This window comes from Seriola lalandi, unplaced genomic scaffold (assembly GCF_002814215.2).
Source record: "Seriola lalandi dorsalis isolate HSWRI2012SDOR001 ecotype SW California unplaced genomic scaffold, Sedor1 jcf7180002054319, whole genome shotgun sequence".
Lineage (NCBI taxonomy): Eukaryota > Metazoa > Chordata > Actinopteri > Carangiformes > Carangidae > Seriola > Seriola lalandi.
This window is the reverse complement of record NW_019524872.1, coordinates 158,950-172,590: the sequence shown is the minus strand read 5'-3', so window position 1 is coordinate 172,590 and position 13,641 is coordinate 158,950. Positions and strand designations below refer to the sequence as shown.

The 13,641-nt window shown below is 41.1% G+C and overlaps 1 protein-coding gene across 1 annotated transcript in view; it reads left to right on the top strand.

The window, feature by feature from the left end:
- Positions 1–13,641, top strand: part of LOC111655488 (protein kinase C-binding protein NELL1) — a 238,209-nt gene that overhangs the window by 69,334 nt on the left and 155,234 nt on the right. Inside the window, exons 6-8 of the mRNA XM_023406920.2 lie at positions 6,163–6,235; positions 6,820–6,902; positions 12,160–12,294. Of these exons, the coding sequence (XP_023262688.1) occupies positions 6,163–6,235; positions 6,820–6,902; positions 12,160–12,294 (291 nt within the window). The remainder of the gene's footprint in view (positions 1–6,162; positions 6,236–6,819; positions 6,903–12,159; positions 12,295–13,641) is intronic.

Below are 13,641 nucleotides of genomic sequence, written 5' to 3'. Positions count from 1 at the left end.
TTTTTTTTATTACTATTTATTTTTCATAATATTTATGGGCCAAAACTTTTATTACTTTAAATTTAGTAGCTTTGATTTCACTACAGAGAGAATAAAAGGCACTGACAGATATAAGAAATAAACTGTCATTATAGCAGGGCCACAGAAAATAACTCTAAAATGTTTGCTCAAATTGTAACACTTGTCCTGGTAACAGTTGCTTGACACTATACGACTAACTAAACCTGTTGACACTGGCCAACGACTCCTCCAAGTAATTTGAAATCCTGTTATCGAGTTTCATTTTGTTTTGAACTTAAGCTCAAGATGAATGAAACCAATTAATTTGAAAAACAGAAATTCTTGACTAATTAAACTCTAATGAAAGTTCCATATTTAAGGACCAGCTGCAACAAAAGTCACCGCACCCTTCATTAGTGAGATTCCATTCTTTTATTTTTGTGATCAAGTGAGAAGCACTCTACCCATCTGTTTTTTCAATGAAGGGCACATAAATAGTGAATTGTATGTGGGGTGTTATTTTTCAAGGATGTCCACTGCACCTTCTGTTATTGGTGGCTTGGCTCCCACAGCTCCTAAAAACTGCTGCAACTGTGTTTCGGCTTATGTTCAGTAGCTCACTGATGCTCTTGTAGCCTCTCCATCTTTATGAAGTCTCACAGTCTGGTTTCTTAATCGTTCGGGCAGTTCCTCACCATGTGGAGACATGTTGCATTAGACGCAACCCACGCCAAAACTGTCTTCAGTTTAATAAGCTTGTTCATCCGCCCCGATGTCCGCCTAATGTGGACTTGGTCGCTCTGTACGCTACGTCACCAGACCTTTGCCTTATGCCTGTCATGATGATGATGTAATAATCACATTACAGTGGCTAGAAGTCACCTAACAATAGAACATAACTGTGGGTCATAACACGTCCCTTGCACAGATGACCTGTGGGGTTGAGAGGGAAACTGTGCTGATTCTAGACAATAGTTGAAATAATTTCAGAGTTCTGCTTAAATGTTTCATATAGTCTAAAGGTAGATGTCCATTATAGATCAGGTCTAGGTTCATATTAATACTGTGAAAGTATCAAAGAGCTCAGTCCACAGAGAAATGCACACAGCCTGTATTCAGAAACTGAGCCTTAAAACCAGCCGTCAGGATTTCCGTAACTTTATGAGGTCATAAACAAAGCAGTCACCACCCTCAGCTGTGCCCCAAGCCCCGCCCACCTGGACCCACTATCTAACCTTTCAGGATTGGGTTTCTCTGAGTGTTTTCCTGAAATCTGCTATATTTTTAGTCAATCACTCAGAAAGCAGTCAGCCAATCAGAAGAGATGATCAGAGCCTCCTCTCTTCTTATTGGCTCACTGACCTGTTATTAGAGCTCCAGAGAGAAGCCTGAGAGAGGAGATGTGAATCTACATTGAGATTTTTGGTTCTTAAAACCACATATATATCTTCTTATGGAGGGTTAGGGTTATTCAAATCATTTCAAAACTATTTCCTGTTCGTATAGGTGTCCTACATGAACAAACAGGTCACAAACAGCACATTAGACAACCCATCAGGTTCCAATATCGTACCTAAGTTAGCCTACTAGCTATGTCCCTAGCTACATCTCAGCTTGAGGCTGCTGTTTATTTGCATGTTTGGAAGGTTTGACACAAACTCTCTAAAATCCTGTTGTAGTCTTTAGTTTGCCACAGTCTGTAAATTAGCTTGTGTCTGATTAGTTTAATCTGTGCACAAAATAATAGGTTGTAGTTTTACAGGGAATTATGTGCTGTAACCATTTCTTGGCACACAGTGGTCAGATACACACACACACACACACACACACACAAACACACACAAACAGAGAATGACTCAGACAGACAGAGACAAAACATATTGTCTAACTTATCATCACTACTCCTTTGCAATTCCGTTCACACTGTCTCACCTGCCCCCTTCTTTAACGTGCTAAATACGAGGGGATAAACAGATTCTGCTTATGTCTCTTCGTGTCAAAAGCAGAGAGGGGTGAGGAGTTTGTTGAGAGAAGAATAAAAAGGCAAAAGGCTAAGGAAAGGGAAAGATGGCCATGAGCTATAGAAGTATCTCTGCAGATGGAGATAGGAGGTGAAATGAACCAGCAGCTGTAATCTATCCCATTCAGGATTCAGGAGTGGGATAATGATAAGACGAGCTAACTACGCCTTTAAATAATACATATTGAGCCCTCGCAGTGGCTTGAGACGCTCCACGTCCTGGCGCCGCCTCATCTCGGGGGCCTCTCCATCTGAAGGCGCAACCGTAATAAATTATCTTTATCTAGAATCCATTGTGCCAAGGATGCTAGCTCCTCAGGGACACTGCAGGCTCATTTGGAACCAGTGCTTTTGTGAAACGCTAGGTGTTTCATGCGCTACGGGACAGTAATTACTCTAGCACAGACAATGATGGAGAGCTTGAACATGTTACATAACGTAGCATGATGGAGGAAACGCCAGACCTGAACGTGAGTTTAGATCTCTCACTCAATTTGCCTTTTACTTTCCTTTGTGTCTGTCGTATAGTCTCCTCTGTTTCCTGCTTGTTTAAATTAGCTTGCTTGTGCTTTGTTCACGTCTTTCCCCTTTTTTATTTCAGCCTTGCAATATCCACAACATATTTTTCTCCTCCCTGGCATGCTTGCTCTGTTCTGCCCTCGATCAGTAGTAATACAGTAAAGTTTGGGGTATTTTTCAGCTCCAGCTCTGATTGGCATTGATATAAAAACAACACCTGGGTGAACCAATTCATTTTTACCCCTTTTCCTGCTGTTTGTTGCACTATATAGAATGATGGTTTAAGCCCCTAATGTCTGCACGTTTTTGTTACTTAACGGCTGCATTGACAATCTCATACCAACACAGGGCGAGCGAAATCATTACTGTCCACCACTGTGTTGATTTCAAACTTTTGTATTCATTAGTTGGTTTATGTCAAACTGGAGCATGGACATATAAAGTTACTTCTTTATACAGATCATCTTCGGTGTCTCTCTGTTCACCTGTCCTTTGTCTCTTCCTTCTCACACTTGTTAATTAGTGTTGTTGAAGATGATTTGGTCCTGGGAGATGAACTGCAGGTGGAACTTAAGTCTTCACACCTTGCCAGATTACCAAATAAAGGAAAAGTCATGTTTTGCATGATCAAAGTGAGAAAGAAAGAGTCGCAGGATAAAGAACAGGGTAATAGACCTCAATGCTGCCCAAAGGCGAAGCTCTGGCCAAACATGCCTGGCCCATTATTGCTATAATAAACAAGTGAACTGGGAATTATGACAGTAAAAGTGTGCAGACAAGCAGAGTCAAGGTAATTTTATCAGCAATAACAGTGAGTGCACGTGGGAATGTTTGGGGACACCAAGAAACAAATGATGCATAAACTGTGCTTAAGCATGCACCACACACACACACACACACACACACACACACACACACACACACACACACACAAACACACAAACACACACACACGATTTGCATTCCTTGTGAGGACCTTTGTTAGATATGTACTTTTCCCCTGCATGAATCATAACCAAACCTTAAACCAATCCTAACTTTAATTCTAATCTAAACCCAAAACCAAACCATACCTTAGTCCAGAGAGCTAAAGTCCCATCACTTTTTCATCTATTTAAAGATATCCGTTTCCCATACAAATGCATGAAAACACATGCACTTACATTCTAAAGGTCTCTTCTTTCTGCATGTTATTTTCATTTTGATTTACCCATTTCATTTAGCACATGGCAAGAAATCACGTTTGGCAGCAAAGAAACCTAAAAATAGCCTCTTTAAAGCTTCCCTACTTTAATTGTAAGGGCTCTTCAAAGCAAAAGAAGCTGACAAACATCCATATCCATATCCAATCCCATCCATATTAGGAAATTATAAGATTGCTCCGGCCAGCAAAACTATTTACTAATTACACACATAGACACAGAGGACGCATTTGGAGGTATTTGTGTTCACCTAATGAATGTAAGTCCAATTATCTTTCTCCTTCCAGCTTTGTTTCGCTCTCCTCCAACTCATGAGAAAAAAACAAACATTATCTAGTTGCTAACTTTGTCTGCCTGCCGGTTTGTGCAGGGCAGGTGGCAGTGCAGGTGCTCTGTCAGAGGTTTGCTGAAAACAGCTGGCTTCTGGTGTGAGACTGAAACATACAACAAAACATAGCAGCATAATTTGCTCTGTGTTCAAAGCCCTGAGTCCTTTCATATCACGCATACTCCTTCGATTCACTGTTAATATAATATTGATTAGTTCAGACTTAACGCTGAACATCAGCACATTTTTCTCCATTAATTTCAAATCCAGCGTGTCAGCTGCACTGAGACAAAACAATGGAGAATGTGACCCTGTCCTAACACTTAAATACTAATGTAAATAACTTAAAATGCAGCTGTGTAATTGGACTTGTGTTATCATGAGGGGAAAGACATTATTCCTTAATAGTCCCATTAGGATTTGGCAGAGGAATGAAACACTTGTGCACATTTCTTCCTGTGTTTGTGTGTAAGAGTGTGTTTGTGTGTTTGAAAGAAAGCGAGAGGAGAGATTTTATGACTTCAGTTCAAATTACCTACTGATCAATGACAGTGATGTGTGGTCAGGCCTCTTATGTAACACCTCTGGGACAGACAACCGTGATCTGCACCCTCATTTTCGTTCTGACACTGACAATCTGTTCTTCACTGTGCATTTCTTCACAAAGCCTGTATGTGTGAGAAGGAGAGTGTGTTTGTTCTCAGTCTGTGCTGCAAGTCTGTTCGCCTCAAGGCTCTCTCTCTCTCTCTCTCTCTCTCTCTCTCTCTCTCTCTCTCTCTCTCTCTCTCTCTCTCTCTCTCTGTGAAATGGAGGCAGGTGTTGCTTGCATCCAGGCAAGCCAAATTCACTGTAAATGAATTTCACATACAGAATAAAGCAGAGATGAGTTGATGCCAACTGTGCTTGTGGTTGGGAATTCTAATATCCCTCCAGTAGCCAGTTTTCAGGAGAAGCTTTGAAGGAATGGTGAAATTATATTGCCTTCTCATATATGTGTATGTGTGTGTGTGTGTGTGTGTGTGTGGGTGTGGGTGTAGGATGGGGGGCACACCAGTGTTTTACAAGTTCTGTTTTCCATTAGAGAGGTGCCTTTTTTCCAAGGTTGCTCCCTGTGGTTATCAAGAAGCCCTTTATTTACCAGCCCTGCACCTCTGGAGATAGCCTGTCATTCAGAGTGACTGACACACAGTCTGTTAAAGGAGAGAACTCTATCGGTTATAGGCCATTTACTGACTTCAGTTCAGTTAGGAATGGATGCTGTCTGCAGAGCGTGGTAGTATATGTGGTGTTCTCTCACCATTTGTACAATGCAAGCAAACCTTTTATAATATCAGTTAGTTATGTGATTTCCAGTTTTCTAGGATGCAAGGTTTCCATGACATTAGGCCAACTTAGATTTTGGAGGATTTCAGTTTGTAAATCACTGCGTGCACTTTACTGCAGGTCTTGGTCCAGATGCACATCTTTTTATTGTAATTTAGATGATGGTGCAGCCTTGACAGAGGTATACACTCTGAGTGCTTTTTAGTTTAGCTCGGAAAAGAAAACACTCAACTTAAAAAAAATAAAATAAAAAATCCTCCGAAAAATCGTTCATGTTCTTGATGATCAAATATCTTGGTTTTAGTTTTTTTCAACAAAGACTAGAGCAAACCGATTCTTCTAAAGTGGGAGGGGTGTTCATTTAAAGTTTTGATATCCATGAGAAGATACATTTGTATTGTAGTTTTCAATATAGTCTCTCTCAGGCTTCTCTCTGGATCTCTAGCAAGAACAGTCCACACAGAAAGCCATTGTTTCTGATCTCAGTTTCTGAATACAGGTTGTGTGCATTTCTCTGTGGACTGAGCGCTTTGATACTTACAGTATTAATATAGAACTTAGACCTGCTTTATTATAAGAAAAGGCTATGGAAATCTCAATTTCTACAATATGGGACCTTTAATATTTTTCGCCATGCTAGTGGCATGGCTCTACCGGCGGCAATGATGTCAGTCTGTCATAAAAGGGGTTTTGATTCCACAGCATGGAATATCAGTACAGATACTTTACATATCATTGTCTCTTTGTGCCTTCCCCTTCTGTGTTGCCAGGGCATTATTCAGGATGTGAAGCTGATTTTCGCTCCCAACGGCTACATCACACAGTGTCCTAACCTCAACCGCAGTAAGTATCTTGATGACACAGTCACACGTAGTGTTATGAACACGCACTGAGAGCAAAGGTAGAAAGAAGAATGGACCCTGTCCATTACCGTGTGCCATTATGAGATTGGATTGTAATAAGCTATGTGTTATCTGGCAGTGACCTCTCTCCCCGCTGATCACAGACAAAGCCTCTCTCCATTATTTCTTCTTTTTCTCACTCCAGTAATCTTCATTTTGCTGTAATTCAGACTGTGTGCAGCCTCATTTCTCCTCCACCTTGTTTCTCCATCTGTTTACTGTCAAACAGATTAAGATACAAGGTCACGGCTGTGCCACTGTGTCTGTCACTGATCAATAAGGCATGTAATCACACCTTGTCGCTTTATTATTGATACTAACACCAGCCACAAGCCTAAGACAAAGAGTAAACAGATGTGCGGAGGCTTCCCTTTTGTTTGCTGTTGGCCACCATGAGCTGTGTCCAAATAAATACAGTCAGGCTAATGATTTTTTTTTTTGTTTATCTCCTCACTAAACGCTTCCCTCTTTCTCTCCTTGTGCTTTCCTTCTCTGTTTTTGGTGCTTCCTTTTTCCTCCGTTGAGCTTGTCCGACATGCAGCGATTTCCTGAGCCTGGTGCAAGGCATCATGGACCTTCAGGAGCTCCTGGCCAAGATGACCCTGAAGGTAAGGACAGAAAACAACTTCCCACACAGAACAGTACCGTCACCAGCTCACCAGCCTGTACAACAACTTAGACGAATGTGTAACATACTGCAAAACTAGAACTTACAGAGACTTTACAGATAAAAGAAAAACAATGAAAATGCAAAATGTTGGCAACCATGTCAGCGAAAGAAATGAAAGTATCCACTTAAAAGATCCTCTAATACCTTCCTCAGTCGTAGCCTGACAAACAAATAAATACATAAATAATATTATAAATAAATTACATCCTTCTGTTCTTTCGCCGGAGACAACCAAATCCTTTGATTCTGTTGCTGCCTTCGTTGCAATCCCATTGTTCTCTCTCCTCCCAAATCATCAACAAGACGGTGCCCAAAAAAAGATAAGACGTTATTGTTGGGAAACAAAAACAAAATGAACATGCACCTTAATCTGTCTGGAGAAAATCTGATTATTCTGTCAGTTATTATAGTGAGCGTGGATTGAAGTGGTTTTATGACTCAAAAAAAAAAGAAGATATTAATGTGCATGTAAGAGGGAGCAGCAAACAGACAATCACTTGTTCCCAGGAGGAGAAATGAAACAGTGGAGCAGTTTTCACTGTAGATATACAGTAGCATTATAAGAATAGAGAAATATATGGATGCATTACTGTGCCTCCTTGAAGAGTTCAAGTGTTTGATTATCGAGTAAAAGTTCTGACAGTAAAACCTGACTCTGCGAATAACGATTGATAAAACATCAGCTCAAGCTTTTGACTGTATTACATGGTCATCATCAGCAGATTGAGTTTGCTTGGTTGCCGTGGAACTGTAACCTTGAGTTATAAATGAAGTGATGAGGAGCGTTGAGGGGTCGGGTGACAAACTTAACCTCAGGTTTGGGTATTTTTGTGCTTTCATTTCAAAAGAAGGAAAGGATCAAAGATTATACATTTTATGAGCTTATGTCATGTTGTCTGAATCAGCAGTCACTACTGTGTTCACTCCAGACGTCAGATGAATTAAATATAGAAAAAATTTACCTCTAAAATGCGAAGGAAGAATGTTTCCATTCTCGGATTTTCCTCACGTTTTGTTTGTTCAAGGATTTAGTCAGTTGAACTCCTGCTCACATGTAATCGGCTGCTATTCTCTGTATATGGGATTCAGACATTTTATTTCCAGAGAAATGTGATGAGTAAATTGTGAGATATTCATAAGTATCCTACTTAAATACACAATACACACCTTACTCACCAATCCTCAGTAGCAGCTATATCTTTATTAGCATATGCAGGGCTGGCACAATAAGAGATATGACTGCTGAATATATCTTCTTAAAATTGTTTGTATTATCATGTTTATTTTCCTGTGCTGCTGCAACTGTCATTTTAAATGCTAGAAATTATGTTTTTTGTCAACACACACACACACACACACACACACACACACACACACACACACACACACACACACACACACACATACATGGGACGGGTACATACAGGGTTCAGAGAGGTGTCAGTCGACTTCACCGGCTCAGCAGGAGGCTAACAGGCAATGTGCACTGTGCCCTGGAGCCACAGGGGAGAGCTTGAGCCATTTATAAGACTACACATCTGCATAACTGTGTGTGTATGTGTGTGTGCTTCTGCGTGCATGAGTGAGTGCTATCAGGTGGGAGTGAATGAAGCAAGGACATCTCAGCGGGCGGGTGAGCTATAGAATAATTTTTGGTGTAAATAAGGGTGAAATGAAGAACATTACCCTACCGCTGTTCCAGCGTTGCCTCCTTCACATTTACGCACCTCGACCTATTGCCACCTGACCTCATTGCTCATACGAGCTGCAGTGGAGAGGATGCAGTCATCTCCAGCTATAAATGGCTCTCTGCCTTGATGCTGTAGAGAGTGGAGGAATTCAGCATGTGGTGAATAATTGCCTGGTCCTGAATGTGTGATGTGGGATGTCAAGGCGAGGTGGAATGACAATAAGCTTTGATTTTTGTGGGGATTAGCACGGTGGCATTGGCATGTTTTCTACGTGTGTTTTTGTGAGAGGAAGCACAAGCTTTCGTTTTTGCCAAAACAGTAGAAATAGCTCAGTACCACTTTTTTTTTCTAGTACCACAACATTGACTATCAATACAGATATATGTCCAATGTAATTAATGTTCTCTTTAAAGGGAAAAATGTTGGTTAAAAAATAAACACATTTAATAGAGCTATTTGTAAGGTTTGCTATTGCTTCATAGCTAATGTTAGCATTAACAGCTGATGTACAAGTCTTGAAGAAATGTTACTATTTCAGCATCAAACTTCATTCGCCAGTGCCAACAACGCCAATGTTAACTCGTGTCTCCATCACGTTCTTCTACTGAAGTACGCTAACCAGCTAGCCCCAGCCCAGCTAGCCCCTCCGATGGCAGCTCACTGTAGCCTCCCATCTGCCCTGAAGACGTAGCGCTGCTCAGGGGGCGTATTACAACCTCTAGTCTTGTAAACGAAACAATGGCCGAAGCTCTTGTCAAGCATCAGTCACCACCACCCGCTGCTGGAGCAGAAACCACGTTCAGTGGCAGAGAAACCTTACAAATAGCCCCTTAAACATAGTTTTATTTGTCGACGTCTCTAAACTACCTTCCGCCAAAGAAATAGTCCCAATAAAAAAAGTTGACTGCAAGGTCAGAGACAGATGAGTTATCTCAAAAGGTCTGCACGGCTACATACTGCTAGAGGTTAGTTGGTAATATCGGCAAAACAACCCATTAATTCATGGTTACTGTCCAGATTTGTGATTTTTAAGCTTTCAAATAAACTCCTCCTTTATGTAGGGGAGCTGCTAGATAGTCTGGGCCCTGTGAAAAGAATGTGGCTCCAAAACGATAAAGATCCCTGCCATGTTCCAGGCTCCCTGTTCATCTGTAATCACCCCATATCTTCCATTTGATTTGTCTGGAAGGAGTTATTTGGGATTTTTTTGTTGCTTACAACAACGTTTTCTTGGTTTCTCACTTTCTTTCACTGCATTTGTATTACAATACAATATGTAGGCTGAGTCTGAAAGGCTAAGAGAAAACAATGCCGCTACCTGATGTAAACCCAGGCACATTTTTACTTATCACTTACATTTTAAGATGCTCTGATCAGGTTTTGGATTCTCAGTGGGTTTGTTTCATTGTTGCGGCTAAAATATAATTACTTGGTGGCAGACGGCCCAGATCTGGATTACAAACAAAATTTAATTAATTGTGCAGTGGCCCAAGACTGATTGGTCCCCAGCATTTCATGGAAACGTATTCATACATGTTTGACATATCCTTCAGACACAGAGAGAAACAAAAGAGATTGAAGGTAATGAATGCAGCTTTTCTCTTGCCCTCCTTTGTTTCTACATTGTCTTCAGTTCATGTTTTATTATTTCGCTCGTGTCTCTCAGCCTTTTTGTGTACAGTCTGAGCTCTCAGCCTCATGTATCAACCATAGGAGATACATGCCTATTAGCCTCTGACTCTTTTGTGCAGTATCACTGTGCCATTTGATTCTCGCGATGTACTGGGAAGGTATTCCTCTGTGGTGCCTCAAGGCAGCCTCCCAGCCTTTGAAATTGCATTTCAAACATTTTGTTTGGGGCTTTGACAGGACACATCTCCACTGCTCACGGCTCACACAGCTCTCCAGCAGCCAGCCGGGACTCCTCTAAATGAAGTAAAAAGTCTTAGTGACATCCAGCATTTTTCCTTTTTACTGAGAAGCCTCTATCATTCGTAGCGAGTCCTCTCCTTCTGACACCGTGGCCTGGGCAGGTCTCAGAGGAGCAGAGGGGGGTGGCGGCAGAGCAGCAGAACAGCCTCGACTGTCTTAAGTGGGCCTACAATTTCCGAGTTGACCTCTGCTGGTCAGATCAATTGGACCTTTTAGAATTCCTCCACCTTTGCACCTTTCAAACAGGGCCCTGATTGTTTAATATGGCTCAGGCAGATCTTGTGTTTTTTATAGATATATGACAGATATACATATACCAGCTCCTATACTCAAGGCCATAAGTGAGCTTTGATGGATACAGTGGGCACAGAAAAACAGCCTCTTTGAACGTTTGTAGATTATGAATAAATACAAACTGAACCTTAATGGGTGCTGGCTTTCAATGGGGAAAAAATGCTATTTATTTACAAGCAGGGTCTGAGTTTCATTATGGACTCTTTGCCCCTTAAAATTTAGAGTAAAAGGAGTGCTGCTTGGGTGTGGAAAAAAAACTTCTATGTCCATTCTGATCTTGTGACTCTTGCTACCTTATAAATGGAAGAGCCCAAAGGTGGCCATTTTATACTTGCCCTGAATGAAAGCCTAATGGCTGAAATGCGTAGGCATGTTTTTATTGTTGTAATGAAGCCATGAGGAAATAAAGACTTTTTAAATCACCGCCCTCTTGAGTGCCTCAGATTTTGCCAAGAATCCATTATAAAACTTAATTGGGTCGAGTCCTTTTCTTTAGTTTTCTCCAAACTTACTGACTTGTTTTGCTCCGTACAGGCATTTTAAAGTTTTTAAACTCACCTCAATTGTTCGAATATGAAAAATAAATCAAGTTACATAGAGGTCGAGTATCTGATACAGTTAATATGAATACATCTATATCTAACTTTGTCAACTTCCCTAACCTTCAACCAACCCCAGTGTTAACATCCTGCACATTGTTTGCGCTCCGTCCCCCAACACTTCTGTGTTTCATTGGCCGTGAACATAAGACCAATCTAGATGTAATGTTGCTTGAGAAACACCTTTAGTATATATGTTATATTTAGGTAATATATACAACACGTGTAAAGAGACAGTGTTGTTAAATCCTGTTGTAAAGTTAATCATTGTGCTGCAACCCACCTTCTGTGTTCATCCCTGTGACATTGCCTCGTGACATTTGTCAGTCAAAGATGCATCAGTTCTGTCGAGAGAGAGAGAGAGAGAGAGAGAGAGAGAGAGAGAGCGTTGATCATGAAATAAGCTGAAGAAAAAGAGGCAAGAAGCAGGATCAGTGCTGTCAGTCCTGTCTGTCATTTCTCAGTAGATCAGCCTGAGGTCTGGAGCATGAGCTGAATGATGATCACTTACTCTTCTGTGTGCTCTTCTAATGAGCAGCTCCCGGTGGAGCAGCTCTCTGTGAAGACCAACTGGGGAACGTCAGTGGGTGAGGGGGTGGGCTGAGGGGGGTTAACCTGCATGCATGCTCAGACTTTTGATTTAGTTTGGTGACTCTGGTGATTCTGTGCTCATCCTCAGCTGAACTACGCTGAGTCCAGGCTGACCCAGCTGGAGGGCTGTCACTGTGAGAGGACATGCAGTGCCAATGGCCTGGTGTACCGGGATAAGGAGCTGTGGATGGAGCCCGAAAACTGCAGGAACTGTGCATGTAAGGTGAGTGTCACACTCATCCTCAAAAATCAAAGGATGAGGTGCCGGCTTTCAACTACCACACTGTGAAAATATCCGTCATATTCAGTATTTGAATCTGTTATTGAGCCCTAAAACTATTATTTTCTTCAAACAAATCTACCACTGCAAGAAGATGCAACCTGTTTACTGGACAAGTCAACTTGTTGTAAAGATTTCTGTAGCAATTTGTGTCAATATCTAAAGAAGTGACTTAAAGCTAAATTTAACCCTTTAATATCAAGTCTCCTTTTTATTTCCCCCTTAAGTAACTTAACATTTAAAATTTTATTCTTAATTTTATTCAGCTTATTCTTTTTTTCTATGTATTTTTAGGCATTTATCATAGCTACAGTAGGGAGATGACAGGAAAATGAGAGATGGAGAATGGCCAGATATGCACCAGATGTGCATAAAGGGTGTTTGGGTTCAGGGTCTGCGAACCCCTAGGCCAGCAAGGGTACCTCAACAGGATGATATATTCTGTATCAACTCGTTTCAGCTCTTTGTTTAAGCTATATGATGTTTACACTGAGTGAAATATTCAAACCCAGGGTGCCATGGTTTTTAACAAGTTGATTTTTATCTGAAACTGGTTGAAATTATTTCATCTAATGCAGGTTTTTCAACTCTATGAAGGAAATGAAAATTTTGAGACTCAATAATAGGGAACAATGACTTAATAAGAAGAAGATTTTGTGGTGCATCATGTCTAATCAAAGGAAAAGTTGTAGTAATGAAGGGAACACCAAAAATACAAATGACAAGATTTTTGAACAAAATAACCTCTGGAGCAGTTTCAGCATCACAGACTGATGATACAACATTGCAATCCTCCTCCACCACAACACTTAACTCATCCTCAACTTGCTTTCCCATCACACCTCCCTCTTTCCCAGCCCCTGCACTGTCTCCCTCTGCCTCCTGCCTGACACCCTAATAAGCCTCCCTGCCTGTACTCATACATAGGAGCCAGACTTTGAAATGTGTTGAATCAGACCATCCCGAGCCCTGGGGAATTAGACTTGCTGCATCATTGCACATCAAGCACAGGGTGGAGTTTAGTCGGTCTGATTTCCTCCTGTGGACATATCATTAACTGATAACCGCTGCATCCTGGGGGAACCATTTCCGATGACTCATGAAATGAAGAGGCGCGTGCAGAGAGAGAGGTATCAGACTCAAAAATGAAGGCAGTCCTTCAGGGCCTGAATAACTACCTGCTATCAGCAAGCTGCTCAATTTCAGTATTGGGCACCCAGTGTTCGATGATGAATCTGTTATCTGACTGTACCACATTATCTTTTTTTTTTTTTTTTTTTTTTTTTTTTT